The 19,755-nt window shown below is 32.1% G+C and overlaps 1 protein-coding gene across 4 annotated transcripts in view; it reads left to right on the top strand.

Moving 5' to 3' along the window:
- The window catches only part of LOC139513737 (uncharacterized), a 45,110-nt gene that overhangs the window by 8,241 nt on the left and 17,114 nt on the right, over positions 1-19,755 (top strand). For 2 of the 4 annotated variants that reach the window (XM_071302511.1, XM_071302501.1), the window contains exons 2-9: positions 7,033-7,136; positions 8,166-8,210; positions 11,506-11,649; positions 12,004-12,021; positions 15,806-15,898; positions 16,856-16,990; positions 18,687-18,747; positions 19,198-19,346. In XM_071302511.1, coding sequence (XP_071158612.1) covers positions 7,033-7,136; positions 8,166-8,210; positions 11,506-11,649; positions 12,004-12,021; positions 15,806-15,898; positions 16,856-16,990; positions 18,687-18,747; positions 19,198-19,346 — 749 coding nt within the window. The remainder of the gene's footprint in view (positions 1-7,032; positions 7,137-8,165; positions 8,211-11,505; positions 11,650-12,003; positions 12,022-15,805; positions 15,899-16,855; positions 16,991-18,686; positions 18,748-19,197; positions 19,347-19,755) is intronic. The other 2 variants (XM_071302519.1, XM_071302529.1) reach the window with 1 other exon arrangement.

Raw genomic sequence — 19,755 nt, 5'->3', positions numbered from 1 at the left:
AGGCAGCATCAATTAAAGCTGTGTAATTGCATGTATAAAATGCTGTTTGATCACTGAAAGCAGTTTTTGTCACATTTTTGTCAAGCTATTGCTTTAATTTACTATGTATATCTTTGCTTGTTTGCAATTTTGCTATATGATTGCATAAATGTTAAATTTGTTGTTATGCTTCTTAATCTCACCTGCAAAGAAAGAGGGAAATATGTATTACTTTTCCAAGTTTTCAATGATCCAAAACAAAGTTTTGACATTAAGGATATTTAATATTATTGTTCAGTTGAATCAATGCCAAAATAAAGATAAGGAGATGTGATATGATTGCTACTGAGGCAGCTATCCACCAAAATTCAAACGAAGTGGATATAAGAATTAATAGGCAACTGTACCACCTTCACCGATAGATTTCATGTATGTTTTTATGCCCCTTTTCTACCCCAACCCTGTCCCTTCTTCAAAAATCATGCTTCAAAAACCTAAAATTATAAATATAATATATATAGTATTGTACAGAAGCCAAAGGTGGGTCTTTAGTGACTCACAATGGCTTTCTGTCTGGCTTTTAATCTGTTTGTCCCTCAGTCCTTCCATTCATCCATTTGCTTGTCTAACAAGCTTTCTGTACTGTTATGTAATACTTCTATCTTTTAATGATATATTTGGTATATAATCACATCATTAGAAGTTACAATTTGTTCCATCTGAGGGATTTTTGTTGAACTTTTCAAAATACATGTATGAATTTTCCAGTATTTTCGTTGTCATTTCTGAATCAAGTGGTAAGATATTTGGTATATAGTCAAAATTAACAGGTTAAAATGGGAGATTTGTTTAGGTTGAATAGTTTTTGCAGAAGGTTTGACCCTAGGAATAAGATTATTGCTTAAAAATATTAGTGTACAGGAGACAAAAAATTATTCTTCAGGGTTTTAAAACTTGTATATCTTGAGAAAATATCTGCATCATAGATATAAATAATTCAATCTGATTATGTATAAGAATTGAGAATAATAACTTCTCTTTCAAAATTTGAATTAAAATTCACTAGACCACACTGATGATAAAATGATTGTCCCTATTAAGTGTAAACTCATTAAATGGTCCTGCTAGGAGGGAACATTGTAATGCAATTCATCAGAACAAAAATAAGGATGTGGTATGACTACTAATGAAACATTACAATCCACCAGAGACCAAAGGGCTGGGATAGTTACAACTACAATTCATCACATATCCTTCAACAATGAGCAAAACCTTATCTGTATAGTAAGCTACATAGGGACTGAGCATAAAAAATGTGAATCAATTATAAAGAGAAAACAAACCACATGATTTATGCTGAAAGCAATAAAAGCAAAACAAATATGACAGCCACAACCAAAGAAAACCACTGGGTTAAATGCTCCTGACATAGTAATTAACATCTTTTAATAAGTCACAGTATGACCTTCAACAATGACAAAACCCATTCTGACAGCGAGGTCAACTATAAAAGGTCCCTAAATGACAAATGTGAAACAGTTCAAACACATAAAGAATAAGGCTTGGTTTAACATGCTTTGGAGTTCTTCCTCTAACCTGGGAAATCAGTGTAACATTAGAAAAAAAATCAGTTGACAAAGTGATTCATCTCACTTAATATAATGACCCCCAAAAAATAACAGTTGGAAACAAAGTATCAACAGTTACTGAAAGCTACTTCAAAACCCAATTTCAACTGCAGTAACAAATATTAGAACTTTTTAAGATATATTCAGAATTCTGTTTTTGAACACATGCTCATTATGATGTGAACTTATAAAATATATGCAAAATTTGGTTTTGACCCAGATTTTGCGGTTCACTTAAAACGGATATATGATAGTGTTAGCAAGGCATGTTGTACTAGAAAGACTTATTTTTGTTATTTGAGCTTTGCTATCCAGAACTTTCAATTGACCTTCTGGCATAGAAGAAATTTTAAAAATCAAAAGCATATTAAAAGAAAAAGTTTTGGTAAGACTGTAATGAGACAGCAACCTGACACAACTTCAACATACAGTCTTCATCAAAAGTTTATATAATATGTCAAGAATCAAGATCCAAATAGTACTGAGTCTTATATAGTTTGAAAAGATATAAAACAGAAATTATCAAAGAGATGACATCAACACCAATTCTCCAAATAACAAAAAAAAGAACATATATTACCAACGTGTTTTCAACTGATCAGGCAGAATCATTTCAATTTGCATAAGGACAGTCCATTTGAAGATGTGTGTCATCAGGATGATTGCCGTTATAATTATTATTGATTTCTAATCGCCCATCAGTGTCCACAAATTCAGAATGTGACAATTTTTACGTGTTTTAAACTCTGCTTTACAAGAAAATTCACAGCTGTGTCATGTTAATTTTTTTGCAAATACACATATAGTGTCTGACTGTTTACACATCTTTAAACCCGATCAATAACCATCACTGGACACTACATTGATGAGTTTATCCCAAAACACATGTCTATAATGTCTATAATGAGCGAATGGAGAAAACTAACCTGTCAAGTGGAATAAATCAAGTAATATGTATGTCCAGACATGGGACAAGAATACAAACGTGTGGATGGGTTAAACAAAGGTTCTATAAAGAACATACAAAAAAAAAAAATAGTACAAAAAATCGAAAATAAAGCTGTTTGCTTTTAAGTAACAGTCTAAAAGATAAATATAAAATATGAATATCAGCAAAACAAGCTAAACAATAACAAACAAGATTATGCTGTATCAAATAAAGATCACAGTAACTTAAAGGAAGCTTAGAATTAATACTAAACCCTGTTTCACATGTGCATGCACCTATCTAGACCAGTGATATGATGCAAAAATCAATTACACAATAGATCAAACCTTCACAGTCCAGTGCAGTATGATGACCCCTAGGTGTCCTTTGGGATTTTATTTATTTTGTTGGGATGCCATCTTAATGGTTTATATCCATTTCATCCCGTCTTTTTTTATAAGGAAGGTTCTGTATAAGTCATTAAAATATCAACCATAACAAAAATGTGAGAAAAAAACCTCTACTTTTTAAAACACCTTTATACACAAATTTAAACAATTTTTTTTTTAAATCATGTTTTTTTTTTTTATTAGCTCACCTGGCCTAAAAGGCCAAGTGAGCTTTTCTCATCACTTGGCCTCCGTCGTCCGTCGTCCGTCGTCCGTCGTCCGTCGTCGTCGTCCGTCGTCGTCGTTAACTTTTACAAAAATCTTCTCCTCTGAAACTACTGGGCCAAATTAAACCAAACTTGGCCACAATCATCATTGGAGTATCTAGTTAAAAAAATGTGTCTGGTGACCCGGCCAACCATCCAAGATGGCTGCCATGGCTAAAAATAGAACATAGGGGTAAAATGCAGTTTTTGGCTTATAACTCAAAAACCAAAGCATTTAGAGCAAATCTGACAGGGATAGAATTGTTAAACAGGTGAAGATCTATCTGCCCTGAAATTTTCAGATGAATCGGATAACCCGTTGTTGGGTTGCTGCCCCTGAATTAGTAATTTTAAGGAAATTTTGTTGTTTTTGGTTATTATCTTTAATATTATTATAGATAGAGATAAACAGTAAACAGCAATAATGTTCAGCAAAGTAAGATTTACAAATATGTCACCATGACTGAAATGGTCAGTTGACCCGTTTAGGAGTTATTGCCCTTTATAGTCAATTTTTAACCATTTTTCGTAAATCTTAGTAATATTTTACAAAAATCTTCTCATCTGAAACTTCTGGGCCAAATTAATCCAAACTTGGCCACAATCATCTTTTGGGTTAGTAGTTTGAAAAATGTGTCCGGTGACCCAGCCATCAAAACAAAATGGCCGCCATGGCTAAAAATAGAACATGGGGTAAAATGCAGTTTTTGGCTTATAACTCAAAACCCAAAGCATTTAGAGCAAATCTGACATGGGGTAAAATTGTTTATCAGGTCAACATTTATCTGCTCTGAAATGTTTAGATGAATCGGACAACCTGTTGTTGGGTTGCTGACCCTGAATTGTTAGTTTTAAGGAAATTTTGCTGTTTTTGGTCATTATCTTGAATATTATTATTGATAGAGATAAACTGTAAACAACAATAATGTTCAGCAAAGTAAGATTTACAAATAAGTCAACATGACCGAAATGGTCAATTGGCCCCCTTAGGAGTTATTGTTCTTTATAGTCAATTTTTAACAATTTTCATAAAATTTGTAAATTTTTACTAACATTTTCCACTGAAACTAATGGGCCATGTTCATTATAGATAGAGATAATTTTAAGCAGCAAGAATGTTCAGTAAAGTAAGATGTACAAACAGTTCACCATCACCAAAACACAATTTTGTCATGAATCCATTTGCTTCCTTTAATATTCACATAGACCAAGGTGAGCGACACAGGCTCTTTAGAGCCTCTAGTTTTGTTCTTGAAAACTTTTTTTCTTAAAAAAAAAAAAGTTTTTCAGTTTGAGTGCAGAATTTTGGACAACCATGCAATCAAATATCCACAAAAATCAGCTTTTCATCAATCCATGCAAATTAGAATCCACAAAAAATTAACATATTGATCCATGGAAATAGGTTTTCCTACCAGAGGTTGAAGTTTTCTCCAGTCACTGCAGCTTCCTCTACCAATAAAAACTGACTGCCATGAATTAGCACAATCGCGCTGAAAGTGGCGTTAAACATCAATCAATCAATCTTCAGAAAAGGAAAGTTCACTATTTAGTTACTGAATTGACTAAAATTCAAATTAAAAGACTAACATGAATAATGATGATTGTCAATTATGCAAGTAGGGAAGTCTGAAAATTAATTAATTCTTTTGAAATTTCTTAGAATAGAGTGTCTAAACAGAACTGATTTTAATTCAACGTAAGTTGTTCATTTCAGTGTTTTTGTTTTTGTTTTATTTTAAAATTTATTATTTAAATTCATACGACCCTTGATAATGACACATATAAAAAATAAAATGATGTATTAAAGCATTAAGCCATGAAGTGTTTTTACATGTAATTGTCAAATAAGTCTAGATTTAAGATGACAAGTAGAGTGGGTACAGGAATGTAATAATATTTAAAAATTCTGTTATATCGCTTTTATCTATGAATATATTTATTTAGTACAGTTGACTGTCCTAATAATCTCTTTGATGTCATTGGGCTTTGTTACCTGACACCCTACACAAATATTAAAATACACCCACATGGGATTATAAAAAAAGATTTTTGAGGCCACTGATTTTTAATATTTGGAAGCTTATTATTTAAATTTTGAATAAAGTTTAAAATTCAAAATCCCGAAACTGGTCAGGTGTGATATCAATCTAATGAATGGGACAGGTTTTTTTGTAGAAAAATATGCACATTTACCTCACTGTCTTATTTATTTTGTGCAGGTTTGCTGCTTGAAAATTTATCATTTGCATTCTTTGTTGTTGTCATCCGTCGTTGTCCATGTCTGTAATCATTGTTGGGTTCCAAATATATGTCCCCATTCAAATGCATTGATTGTCAAAAAAGGGGGTTTTAACCCTGGGAACCCCTCCCCCTTTTTCTCTTTGATCTGCCACTGTTGACTAATATCAGGATGTTAAAATGGCCCATATCATTTCATTTTGTATAAAAAAGCGTATGCAATACTAATTTTAGTCACTATTTTTATGGGATAGTCTACATTGTCTTGTTTGACCTCATGATTTATACAACATATAGAAAATAAACACCATACCAATCTAAATACATTGAATAGTAGTTTCCCCTCTCAGATACTTTCTATATTGATTTAATAAGCTTTGTTAGTTATGCTAGTCAGGAACTTTTAATATGATTCAGCTATATTTGTAATGTAGCTGTGTGCAATTTCTTTACGGTCTGGTTGACTTGTTCAAGGTCTAATGCCTACATTATTTAATCGTTATTTATGAAATGACAAGCTTTGTTGAAATGACAAGTTGTAAGCATTATGTAATTCATGTTAGGTCTGTTGTTAAATAACAACCATTAGTGCATCCCACACAGCCACTTCAGAAGAAGTGTCAGACTTAGAAACAATTCAATTTGGAGCTCCTGATATCACTAAAGTCATCATCATATGGTGATATCCATCAAATTCTTCAGAAATACCTTTCTTACAGCTAGTACACTACTGGATCAATCGTTGCTTAAGTTTTCCAAACATTTTATCAATTTCTAACTTTAATTGATCACCTTAATGGGGCTCTATAGCTACAACATATATTAAAAATCTAATACAAATATGATTTTTCTTGGCTCAATCATTAATGAAAGAGAGAGAAATAAAAGTTCACTTTTTTCAGCCAGTATGGTGTAGTTTTGTCAAAATAAGCTAAGAAACATTGATGATGAATTATTCATTTGCAAGTAAATAATTCGACCTCATTGAATCAGTATTCATGTGAACTTCAATTTAATCCTTTAGCTAGAGAAGGATAATGCATGAATTGTGCCTGTTAAGAGATTTAAAGGAAAAAGATAGTCAGCATTGAAAGACAAACAAAGGTTATAATCATTTGATTGACTGATTCAATCCACAAAAAATCATTCTTATACAGGTAAAAATGATGATTAACTTATATTTTTAATCTAAAATATGAAATTAATCAGACCTAGAAAAATCCCAATTGCATCAAGTTGCTATCTATTTATATCTATATTTATGGTCATTTTGCTGATATGACCATCTGAGGTCTTCTGAGGTCAACTCAATAGTTAATTAGATGGCGTATAGACTAAAATACATACAAAAACGAAGCTATATATTATAAAAAGTTCATGCCCTGGAAATTGTTTATTTTAGACTTTTTATAATTTGGATAGATATTTTACTCAGTCATAAATCAAATATGTGAATTTGAGTAAAATCTGTGAACACGAATTTTACAGTTAGTGGTCCTTTTAGGAGCAACTGGATCTGTTCATAAGTAAAACAGTCTTATATTATATTAATGCAATTTAGGAAGCAATTAATGGTACCAATTTGTTTTTCCTTGTTACAGATGTTATAGATGACCGTGATCTTAGTCCAGAAGAAGCATATGGTGTACCTTTAGATGATGATGAGATTGCTCCACACAGAATTAACCTTATCAACTGGGATCCTGTAAGGAAAATATGTGATATATAAGCTGCATTGGAGAGAAATTCAACCTTATGCAAATGAATATCAATAAATGTGTCAACCTAATCTGGGTTTAAAAAAATCTCTACAGGGGCGGATGCAGGAATTTTCGAAAGGGGGGGTGCTAACCCAGGGCAAAGGGGGGGTACAGGGGGGGGGTGCAAAACATATGTCCCGATACAAATGCATTGATCGGCAAAAATAAAGGGGGGGGGGGTGCGCACCCCCGGAACCCCCCCCCCCCCCCCCCCCCCCCCCCCCCCCTGGATCCGCCACTGCTCTACAGAGAGCATGTAACTGTTTTAAGTTAGTTGGTATAAGAATCTTACTAAACAGACCAAAATTCATCTTTTATTTCATATTTGAATGTTTCAAAATCATACAAAGTCTTATACATGTATATGTTTACACACACTTGTCAATTTCTATTGGACACAGCTTATACGTTAAGATTAAAACTCTTAATACTACCTTGCAATGATTGTTGTGTTAAGGGAGAAATATCATCATTTATATCTTCAGTACTATTGTACATTTTGTATTGAATCAAGTATACTTTTGAATATTGAAAACAATTTTTTTAAACTTAAATCCCAAAGGATGCAATCAGCTTGATAACATGACATCACAAGTTTGCATGACTTCCAGAATTAGGGGGAAAATGTTTTTGTTTGTTATTTATACTGGGCTTACAGCTATCTTAGAAATGATGAATTATTTTTTCCGAAGAGGCACATACATTTAAAACTTTTATTTACTTATCTTTTTTTTTTTATGTAGGTTACAAAAATTTATTAGTACTTTGTACAAAATATGTACAGAAAAAAAAATATATTCAGCTACCATTTATATTGATGTACTGTAGAACATGTGATTATTTATCCTGTGTATTAGGAATAGGCTTTCGCCTCAGTCTTTTATAGAGCTGTTAATAAAATAAAAGTATAAAACGGATGTCTATAAGCAACAATCAAAAGACACAAGGTTATTATGTTTTGGTTTATTTTACAGACAAAGCTTCTGAATGTATTGTACACAGTGAAACTAGAGAAAGATGTAAGTAGATTTTGAAGGTTGAAACTAAACTTTTCAATTTGTTTTAGGCATCTTAATAAGATATGCATAAACACTTGTCCAAATATGGACATTTGTCAAGATAGGAACACCAACCATATTTCAAAATTAATTGATTGCATGATACAAAATGATCTTCTATGCACCATAGAGCCTACAGTTTGCATAATATCTGCTGACTTGTTACCTATAGTGTAGGGAGAGTGCCCAATTCATATAAAAAGTTTGCAGGAAGTCCCCCTCCCCAAATAAATAAAAGTAGATATCTAAAAAGAACCATGTTAAAAAGCTACTTCTTACACATAAATGACACTCTAAAAATAAGGCCAAGGCTTAAATTAGGTCATGGTGATATGAAGATGTTTCATATAGGGATAGTGATCCGGTGGCGGCGACTGCTACAGCGGCTACGGCGGCGGCGTTAGCTGACTTCTTAAAAGCTTTATATTTTAGAAGTTAGAAGACCTGTATGCTTCATACTTTGTATATAGATGCCTCATGTTACGAACTTTCCGTCAGTTACATGTCCAATGTCCTTGACCTCATTTTCATGGTTCAGTGACTACTTGAAAAAAAAGTTCAGATTTTTTGTAATGTTAATTTCTCTCTTATTATAAGTAATTGGATAACTATATTTGGTATGTGCGTACCTTGCAAGGTCCTCATGCCTGTCAGACAGTTTTCACTTGACTTCGACCTCATTTCATGGATCAGTGAACAAGGTTAAGTTTTGGTGGTCAAGTCCATATCTCAGATACTATAAGCAATAGGGCTAGTATATTCGGTGTATGGAAAGACTGTAAGGTGTACATGTCCAACTGGCAGGTGTCATTTGACCTTGACCTCATTTTCATGGTTCAGTGGTTATAGTTAAGTTTTTGTGTTTTGGTCTGTTTTTCTTATACTTTATGCAATAGGTCTTCCATATTTGGTGTATGGAATGATTGTAAGGTGTACATGTCTAACTGACAGGTGTCATCTGACCTTGACCTCATTTTCATGGTTCAGTGGTCAAAGTTAAGTTTTTGAGTTTTGGTCTATTTTTCAAATACTTTATGCATTAGGTCAACTATATTTGGTGTATGGAAATATTTTATGATCTATATTTCTGTTACGCAGGTTTTATTTGACCTTGACCTCATTTTCACGGTCCATTGCTAAGTGTTAAGTGTTTGTGTTTTGGTCTGTTTTTCTTAATTTTTAAGCAATAAGTCAACTATATTTGTTGTATTGAAGAATTGTTAGCTGTACATGTCTGCCTGGCATGGTTCATCTGACCTTGACCTCATTTTCATGGTTCATTGATCAATGTTTTGTTTTCTTGGTTAATGTTGAGTTTATGTGACAGTTGTAATAAAGCTTTATATTTAGGTCTATCAACATAATATCAATGATTAGTAAAGAAGGCGAGACATTTCAGCGTGTGCACTCTTGTGTTATACCAGTACATGTATAAACAAATTAGAATTTAGTGTTAACATATCATTGATATACCACAAAGGAGGCCTATGATATAGACGTTAATGTGAAAAGTATCAAGTTACTAGCTTGTAAACTTGTTGTAATATAATAGTAGGCGTTAAATATCATACATATACTACATTAACTTTATTGTTTGACATTGGTGTATAACTTCAAATGTATTTATACTTCTTTGACTGTTAGTAGATTCTTGCTCAGATTTCCTACTGTTGGCATTTGAAGCAGCTAAGACAGTCATTTTACTGTTTATTATAATGAATGTCAAATTGACTTTTTTTGGCTATATTTGTTCTGCATAAAACATTTAATGCCAGGACAACGTTTTGGGATTGGGCATTGGTGAGGGGTCTCAACATACAAATTTGAGTACATACTTTTGGCATGGGTAAAAGAACACCCTCCATTCATATATTAATTCATGGGAAAATCCCTATCTGTCCACGTATTACATAGGAAAATCACAAACCATTCTTTCATATTTCCAGGACACGTCATCTTATTGATGCGTTAACCATATGGGATTATACATATATTTAAATTTGATTTTTGGTGTTTAACGCCACTTTTAAGCATTACATTTAAGCTATTTCGTGGCGGCCAGTTTTTAGAGGAAGTTGGAGTGCCCAGAGAAAACCATAGACCTTTGATAGGAAAACTGACAATCCTAGTCAATTTGATTGGAGTCGAGTGCACCCGCACTAGCGGTGTTCAAACTCATAACCTCAGTGTTGACTGGCTAGTGATTACAGTAGTAACTTCGTAGACCACTCAGCCACAGAGACCCCTCATATAATTAAATAAAAAATAATATGAGCACAGTTTTTACAGACTATTTTAACAAAAGATGAACATTTTTGACCCATTGAAATATTGAATTTTACCCATAAGAATATTACCTCTGTGCAATTATGCCCCATTGATATATTTCAAAGGCCAAAAAAAATAACCTACACCAGAATTTTGTGCCTACCTGACTTGTCCCCCATGCAACATGTTATGGGAGACATAGAAATATTTGGTGTCTATCTGGTCTTGTTAGTGCTCTCATTTGAACAATTCTTGCCAGATTTTTATTGATTTATTTCATAGGTTTATATGAGAATTTGAAAAATCTGTGAAGATGAATTATTTTTACAAGACTTATGTCCCTTGGAAACATTATATATATTAAAAATTGCATTGTTAACACTCTCATGTATAAAATTCATGCTAGAATTTTATGAAACTGAAATCATAGGTTGATATTAGCAAAATCTTTGATGAGTTTGAAAGTCAGTGCCAATCAATTATTTTCAACGAGTTATGCCTCTCTATATTAAAAATAATGGAAATCGAATTGCATTTGCTCTAGAGCCTTCATTTCTCTATAAGGTTTTAAGGAACAAAAAAAGTGGTTTTTTTTCGTTAATGGTCATGTACATTGGACATACAAAATGTGTGCAACACAGGGACATTGCAACTCTGTTCCTTTATATAGGATGAGACCCCCTGCAGGATTGGGCCTGTTTCTCTATAATTATTCATGGCAGGTCGTCAAATTTGTATATGGATTATTGTTAGACAAAAATTTGTGTGACTGTCTGACATGTCATATAACATTGATCTGCTATTTACAAACCAGTGGTAAAAAAGAAAATCTAAGAACTTTATATACTTCAGTAACTATTAAATTAACAATAAAAAAAAACTGAAAAAAGCTGAGGACCTGTAATATATTTTGTGTCTATTATCTCTGCTATGAACAAATGTCAAATCAGTAGCAATAGATAAATGTATTTGTATTATAACATTATAGACTACAGAAGACATATCACACCAGTTTGTCAATATGGAAGGCTTGATGGAAAAGTTGCCAATGAACAAGAAAAAAGCCACACTTTTAAAAACATGGAAAAGAAGATTTTTCAGAGCTAAAGATGGATGGCTGCATTATTATGAGGTTATTTATAGTTACAAGCTGCATACACTACTGAGTCTCTACAGAGTCTATGTGTTGCTAATAATTATTAAGTCTAGCTTTGGAATTCAGGATACAATGTATTGGGTTTGTTTGAACGCTTCATGCTTTATACTGACCCAATCATTTTACACATCTCATAACACAATGATAATGACAATTAACTTGATTTTTATTATAATCTGATTATAATTTTTAATTTTGCTTGCAAAAGTTATTTATCAGAAAGCAGAATATTGAGTGAACTGTGTCTGAGACAATGAGAGTCAACTGTATATGTTTTTAGTTGCTGAATTTGGATTCTTTTAAAAGATATATTTGATTATTTATTCTCAGGGCATTTTAGAGGATCAGGTATTATTGCTTGGATGAAAATTATTTCACTTTTGTACCTTTGTTTGTTACTATAGTTTGTTTATATTTGAACCTGTAAAAAACTTTATACACTTATTTTAAAGTGAAATTTGTCTTTACTGAACTATTTAAGGGCTGAACATTTGGTTTAGGGATTACACAGGTTGATTAAATCACTAGATAAAATTCACTATACCACTATATATTTCAATACAAAAGTTCAGTTTAGACAGGTTTCTGGTTGATGCAGGGGTTGGTTTAGAGAGGACACATTGTAATTTATACCCAGTACATGATCATTTATGCATTCTGTATAGTTTTATTGCATTAAAATACCAATGTTATGTTGACAGTATTATAATGAACTGAAAATTTATGTTGATCATTGCTGTCAAATATTCATTCTATTCTCATTTTGCACAATATGGTTAACCCTTTGAATTGCAAAAAATACACAGCATGAGACGACAGCATGAGTCCGTCAGAAGCACAAATGTTTGATTATGAGGACACCAAAAGATCTTTAAATGACAGATATATGAAATTAAAATGCAAATTTTTCCTTATGGCACACAGCACCAGAAATGCATATCAGCATAATTTTATTTAGACACTTACTCTAAAAACTGACTATAAATTAATGAAGTCCCCCGATAAACAGCAAATAATTTTCTACAAAACACAAAAAAGATTTGAAAAATCTCTTGAAATTGTTGATCTTTGATGTGGTTAGATTTTTCTTAAAAACTTATGATAGATCAGTGATATTTGGTTGTCAACTGTATAAGTATTTATGCACCTACTTTTAAAGGGCAGACATTTCCTTTGATATGATAACTTCCCCCACCAAAGTAGATGTTTTATATGGATAAGGCTATTTTATGTTGTATCAATGTTATGTTGTAATCTTGCTTGTTTCTACTGCATGGTGTAGAAAAGTACTTTGACACTTATTAAAACTAAATCAGCAAAAGGAATTAAAAAGTTTATTAGCCAATGTTCATTTAAGGTACAAATATCTCATAATTCCATGTACATTTTTACCAGCAAAATGGACAGTTAAGTAGATCACTGAAACCTCAAGAAAAACTGCATATGCTAGAATTTACTTTTAGAAAAGAGTTATTTTCTTTTATAAATGAAATTTCATTTTAGACAACCTATTTAATTGTAAAATACAAGATCAAATTTTTTTATGCAATTGTCAAAGGGGGATAATTCTAATTTCAATCAACTTCCAAAATAACTTATAAAACTGGTTTTAAAATTTATGTTTTCAGAAGTGACTGTTTTTCCAATACAAATGTATATAATGGAACTATTTTGTATAAATAGATTATTAATACACAATACGTTTTTGTGCAATGCTGGTACATATAATTTTAATTGGGAATCCCTGTCTGCTATTTGGTCCAATCAGCTTGGGGGTTTCCCAGTTGCTGCTGCATGTGAAATCTCGTTTACTAATTGCTTTTCGAGATTATCCTAATTAACCAACCAAAATTAACACTGCATTTGAATTAACCAATCAGCGCTTAATTAACAGGGCTTTTGTTTTAGGCACAAGCACATAATTATTCTGAAAGCAACGCTTGCTTGGAGCAGACATTCTTATTTCCTGGGAAATTATTTATTTATAAAAATCATGAACGGATTTTAAGTTTTCAATGTGGAAATTAACCATATAATATATGTGAACGAAGTGATTTTGCATTAATAACATTCCGAATTAGTTTTTAATGTCAAAATTGATGTTACGACATGGACAAAATTAAATACAATCAGGAAGCAGAATTGGCTTTGTCTGTTTAAGTTTCATTGTGGAATCTCATCTGCAGCAGCGTGAGATGGCTGGTTTATTCCAAAGCTACGAGTTTTGTGCTTCTGACGACCCGGCGTAACAGGATTATTTCGTATTCCAAGAAAATTTAACGGCACGATTTATAATTGCTATAAACTGTTGTTTTTCAATAAACTATCTTTCCATCATGTCTGATGACGAAGATATTACATTTAGGACGGGAACCATTCACCAGTCCGATAAAGTAATGGCATGGGCCGAAGTGATGAAGCTAAACACAGCCACCGCAAATGAAATGCTAGAACTTGGATTGGTTTGGGGTTTTACTTTGGAGTACCACAGATTTTCAACTGGAATTTGCTTTGTTTGTAATTATGTTTACATGTATTGCTTTATTGATATGCAAAGAAAATATTAAACTGTGGTTCTTTGTCCCAAACCTGTGTTTGTTCAGTTTATACTTCTAACTAAGAACCGGTTAACATATCTTGGGCCCCTTACTGATCTGTGATTAGTGTAAAACAGATGCTTCATTTGCACTGTATCTTTTCAGCGTTTGGTTCGGGCCCCAAAAGGGAAAGTATCTTAGTATTCACAACATAGTCCCTAAATAGATTAAGGAGCAATATATAGGGAGGATTGGGGGGGACTAGTAATGTGGATTAATGGAACTATTTTGTATAAATAGATTATTAATACACAATACGTTTTTGTGCAATGCAGGTACATATAATTTTAATTGGGAATCCCTGTCTGCTATTTGGTCCAATCAGCTTGGGGGTTTCCCAGTTGCTGCTGCATGTGAAATCTCGTTTACTAATTGCTTTTCGAGATTATCCTAATTAACCAATCAAAATTAACACTGCATTTGAATTAACCAATCAGCGCTTAATTAACAGGGCTTTTGTTTTAGGCACAAGCACATAATTATTTTGAAAGCAACGCTTGCTTGGAGCAGACATTCTAATTTTCTGGGAAATTATTTATTCCCACCCTCCGCTCCCTAGAGGATAGTTTTTACTTTATTGCTTTGTCATTTCAGCCTTTTATCATGTTTATTAAAATATATTGTTAATAAGTAGAGTAGTAATGTTTTCAAAAGAACTCACAGTTATTATGTACTTTGTGTTAGGAGTACCACAGATTTTCAACTGGAATTTGCTTTGTTTGTAATTATGTTTACATGTATTGCTTTATTGATATGCAAAGAAAATATTAAACTGTGGTTCTTAATAGCTTATAATTTGACCATGTAAACATATGATTGACTTATCTTTATATTTTAGGCCATTCTCACAAAAGTTACAAATATTAAAAAGTTTAAGGTTGAAGGATTTTTTGTTGAGATTGATAGTACAGGAGTATATTTTTTCTCTAAATAGTTCCCTTCCTGGTAAATTTTGTTATGGCCATTGGCTGTGTTTTCATTTATTTAGTTGTTCCTGTTTTTATTATACTGTACATTTTATTTCATTTTGTAGTAATGTGTTTTATACTCATGTTTTTTGTTTTTTTAGTCATTTGTTTCCTCTGTAGTTCTCATGTGGTGAATTGTTAATTGTTTTAATTAAAAAAAAATCCGAATAACATGTTCAACAACTGTCAGTAAGGTTTTGCTGATTATGAAATTAATAAAAATGAAAAATGATAAGAATTAGAATCTTAACAGTAAACCGACAACAAAGTTTTATTTTTCTAAGATACAAATTTTTAAATTCAAGCCAGTTTTTGGTAGGGACTTGTTACTCCAAGAAATCATGTTTGTTTTTCAGTAGTTAATATTAATAACAACCTATAAAAGATGTACTTTTTCAGATTTAAATTGAAGTGTGTTTTGTTCTAGACATAATTAGATTCAGTTATTTGTTGTCAGGAAAAGAATGAAAGGGTGTTATCATTAAGGTTTTGGATATATTTGTTGCTTTGAATATGCATGTTTTCATTACTTTATTTTTTACTATTTTTCATTCTAATCTGTTTTAGACCAGCAATAGAGACAAACCTAGTGATAGTGTACAGTTGATGGGAGGGAAGATAGATGATCTTGGAAACAGAGTTTTAGGTGTAGATGATGGGGTAAGTTATTTTTATTTGGGTAAAAAAGTAATGTTGATTTTGAAAACCATCACTGTAAGTTAAAAGATATTGTTAGAATGAACTTAAATCGCTACACTAGCCTAGTTAAACCAAAGACTTGAAATTCATATTTCTCCTAAGCACATAGCATTGAGATGTAATAGCAAAGAAGGGTGGGGTCATAGTCAGAGTAATATGTCAGTGTCAGATATCATGTAGATATAAGATGTGGTGTGAGTAGTGCCAATTAGACAACTCTCCATCCAAGTCACAATTTGTAAAAGTAAACCATTATAGGGTAAAATATGATCTTCAACACAGACCCTTGTGTCACACGGAACAACAAGCTATAAATGCCCTCCAAAGATGTCTATTGCAGAACCATTCAAAAGGGAAATCAAACGGTCTAATCTATATGAAAAATGAGAAACGAGAAACACTTATGAACCACATTAACAAACAACAACTACTGAAAATCAGATTCCTGACCTAGGACAGGTGCAAACAAATGCAGTAGGTTTAAACCTACCTGTAGACTTGTGTACTAACAAGTTAAGAGTCTGTTTCTGTTTGTCTGTCTTGAACAAAATGGTAAGTATTCATATCCAACTAGATTTCTTGTCCTACGATGCATATACTAGTTGCGGTTGGACATTAATCATCTCCTTTCAAATAGTTGACTGGAGTATAGAATTATGGGAAAGTAATAAATACAATACTGAGAGAGCATATATTTGACCGAGTTGGATGTATATAAATGCAATCCTGGAAAAGTTTCATTAAAAGAAGTGTTCTGTTTCCAATAAGAATTTGCCTGGAATTTATTTAGATACCGTAAGATATTAATGGAACAGGAGCCACAGAAGAATATTCAAGAATTTTTAAAAGCTAACGATAATAATTTAATCATAAAATCTTTATTTCTAAAAAAATAATTTGTATAAACATTTTTTGTAGAGAGGGCGTTTCCTGATGGTACGATGTCCTACAGAGAAAGAATACGGACAGTGGAAGTTAGCACTAGAATCTCAGACTGTTAATAATGTTACTTATGTCAGACCAGTTATGTCTTCTCCACCCCATCCAGAAAAGGTGAAGTAACTCCTGATAAATCATTTGTTTTTAGGATTTTGAATTCAGCACGAAACTTTTTTCCTAATTCAAAATGATAGTCTCCTAAAGTTTACCTTCTTTTGAAGAAAACACTTAAATTTGTATATATGACCCTTTTCTCTCTCCTTGTAAACAAAGCCATGTTTTAATAATAAATAACATGAGTGCACAATTTGAATTGCAATGTCAGTTGAAAGTCGGAGATCAAAATAAATATTTCTGTTGGTGTTACTTGCTAAAAATCAAACTAAATCATTATGAAGTCAGCTTGAATGTACTTGTATGCTTTTAAATTATGAAATATAAAAAGAAGATGTGGTTGGATTGCCAATGAGAAAACTCTCCACTCGAGACCAAAATGACACAAATTAACAACTATAGGTCACCGTACGGCCTTCAACAATAAGCAAAGCCCATACATACAGGCTCCTAACTTGGGACAGGCACATACATACATACATACAGAATTGGGATCGGGATCCCAACCCTCCCCTAACCTGGGACAGTTGTATAACAGTACAACTTATACAGGTAAATATTATAGAAAGTCATTGATAAACACTAGTAACAGTTGGTGTTTTCCCTTTAGACCGATCGTTTGGGTGTGTTTGATTATTCAAAATAAGAACGTTTGATATCCATTGAGCCGTTTCTATTATTATTTTTTGTGTATAAATATTATAATAACAATAGTTGTGATTTATTTAATTATTTTTCATGCCTTCATGCTTATTAGAAAAATACAAATTTATGTAATGTGCTATATAAATATAATGTATATTCATGTATATTATGGAGAAGACGGGACTAAGTTGAAAAACTTGTGTCTAATCCATTTGTTTTGAACAATAAAATATGTTTAAACTAACAGTACAACATAAGAACGAACTAAAAAAATCAGTTGAAAAAGGCTTAACTCATCAGATGGACAAAAATACAATTGAACGTGGCCAGGTACTTGTACATCCAAACAAAAAAATGACACTAGGTACAGATCTGAGAGTAGTCACAGTTAACTGACAACTAGTTCAAAGCCCCTAACAAATAGTTAAAAGCCACTAACAACCAATATAAAAATCATGCATCTAAGACTAAATTATCAATTTGTACACATCCAACATCCAATGGATTTAGTGTAAAGACTTCATAAACAGTCAGAGAAAAAAACATGACCTTGTGCAATGCCAAGATCAGGTATCAACAGATTGTAGATACATGGATGTGTATATGTATAAAACTTACTAGTAATATTTAGTTTGCTTTTCATTTACTGATAACAAAATCAATATTTATACCAATAAAAACAATTATCAATGATCTTATCATAGTGTTGAATTGGTAACCTTTTAAAATAAGTTTATTTAAAGGATCGATAAGTTTACCAGGATTGTTTGTTTTCTAGATTTGTAATTGCTTCACCAATCAAAATGGCTGCCTTTGAAAATTGTCTTATAGGTTCACTTTTAAGTGCAAAAGTTCTGAATTTTCCTATTAGAATTGGAATAACACATGGTCTATGTTAAGTTTAACATGGTAATGTATAAAAACAATTAGTGTTGTGAAAACCCATTATGACTTTACGTGAGATGCTTTGGACAGATATTAGTTCATTAAAAATATGTTAATTTACCATTAGAAGTACACAGGAATGAATTGTTGAAATTCTATTTTTTAGAAAGTGATGATTATAGACATAGGAAGTGGAGGGATACGTGCTGGTGTGATGGGTGCTCAGCGTAAGTCTCTCATATAAAAGATGGCAGTGAGCAGCATTTATTTAAATCATAACTACACCCACAAAAATTATGAAAAAACAGGTCACTCATTTATGGTCACAATTGAAGAAAATATGCAATCTATATGAATTGAGTGGACTCCCTTCTCTGCATCCACCTTATGCAATATGCAAATACAGGTCACCATTCAGCCTTCAACATTGAGCCTATCTGTATAGTAAGCTATTAGAGGCCTGTGATGACAAATGAACAACTATTGAAAAGAGAAAAATAGGAAATCTGCTTTATTATACAACAATAAATGATAACAATAATGGCTGCCAACAACCAATGATCTCAACTTGATTACAGATTATGGCTTTAGACTGCTTTATAAGGAATTGGGTAGGGTTAGACTAAATAAAAAAAAATCTATTTAAATAATACAAATGTACATTTATTTAATTGCAGCTTGCTTGCCACAGATGTTTTTCCCAAGTGTTGTTGCTAAACATAAGACAACACAAGAACTTGTTATTGGTATTGATGCCTACAAACCAGAAATTAGGAAAAATTCTACTCTCATAAAGTTGGTGGAACCTAGCAATAAAGTGGATAAGGTATACTAAAATTCAAATATGTTTGTACAAAACTAAAATAACTTTACATATATGTTAGTGACCTACATTGAAGAAAAATTCTGTATCATAGACATTTCATATTTTAAACTCAATTGTATGTGGAATAAACAACAGAATAAACATTAATGGGTAAAATAATTATGGTTTTCTGCAGCTGCCAAGGTTACAAGCTCTTTATTTCCCTAAGTCTGGTGCATTAAATTAAAAAAAAAAACCAGATTATAGACACCAACATCTAATTAGGTGTTTTGTTCTTAGAAAGAAAGAAACATAACTTAGGTTTCCAACATTGAATTGTGTCTAAATTTTAAAGTATATTTTGAATAAATCTTAATTGATACATTTAAGTGAAGCATGCTAAATATTAATATGTTTTGAGTATGAACTT

The sequence above is a fragment of the Mytilus edulis genome, chromosome 1 (assembly GCF_963676685.1).
Source record: "Mytilus edulis chromosome 1, xbMytEdul2.2, whole genome shotgun sequence".
NCBI lineage: Eukaryota > Metazoa > Mollusca > Bivalvia > Mytilida > Mytilidae > Mytilus > Mytilus edulis.
This window is presented reverse-complemented; position numbering and strand designations above follow the sequence as displayed.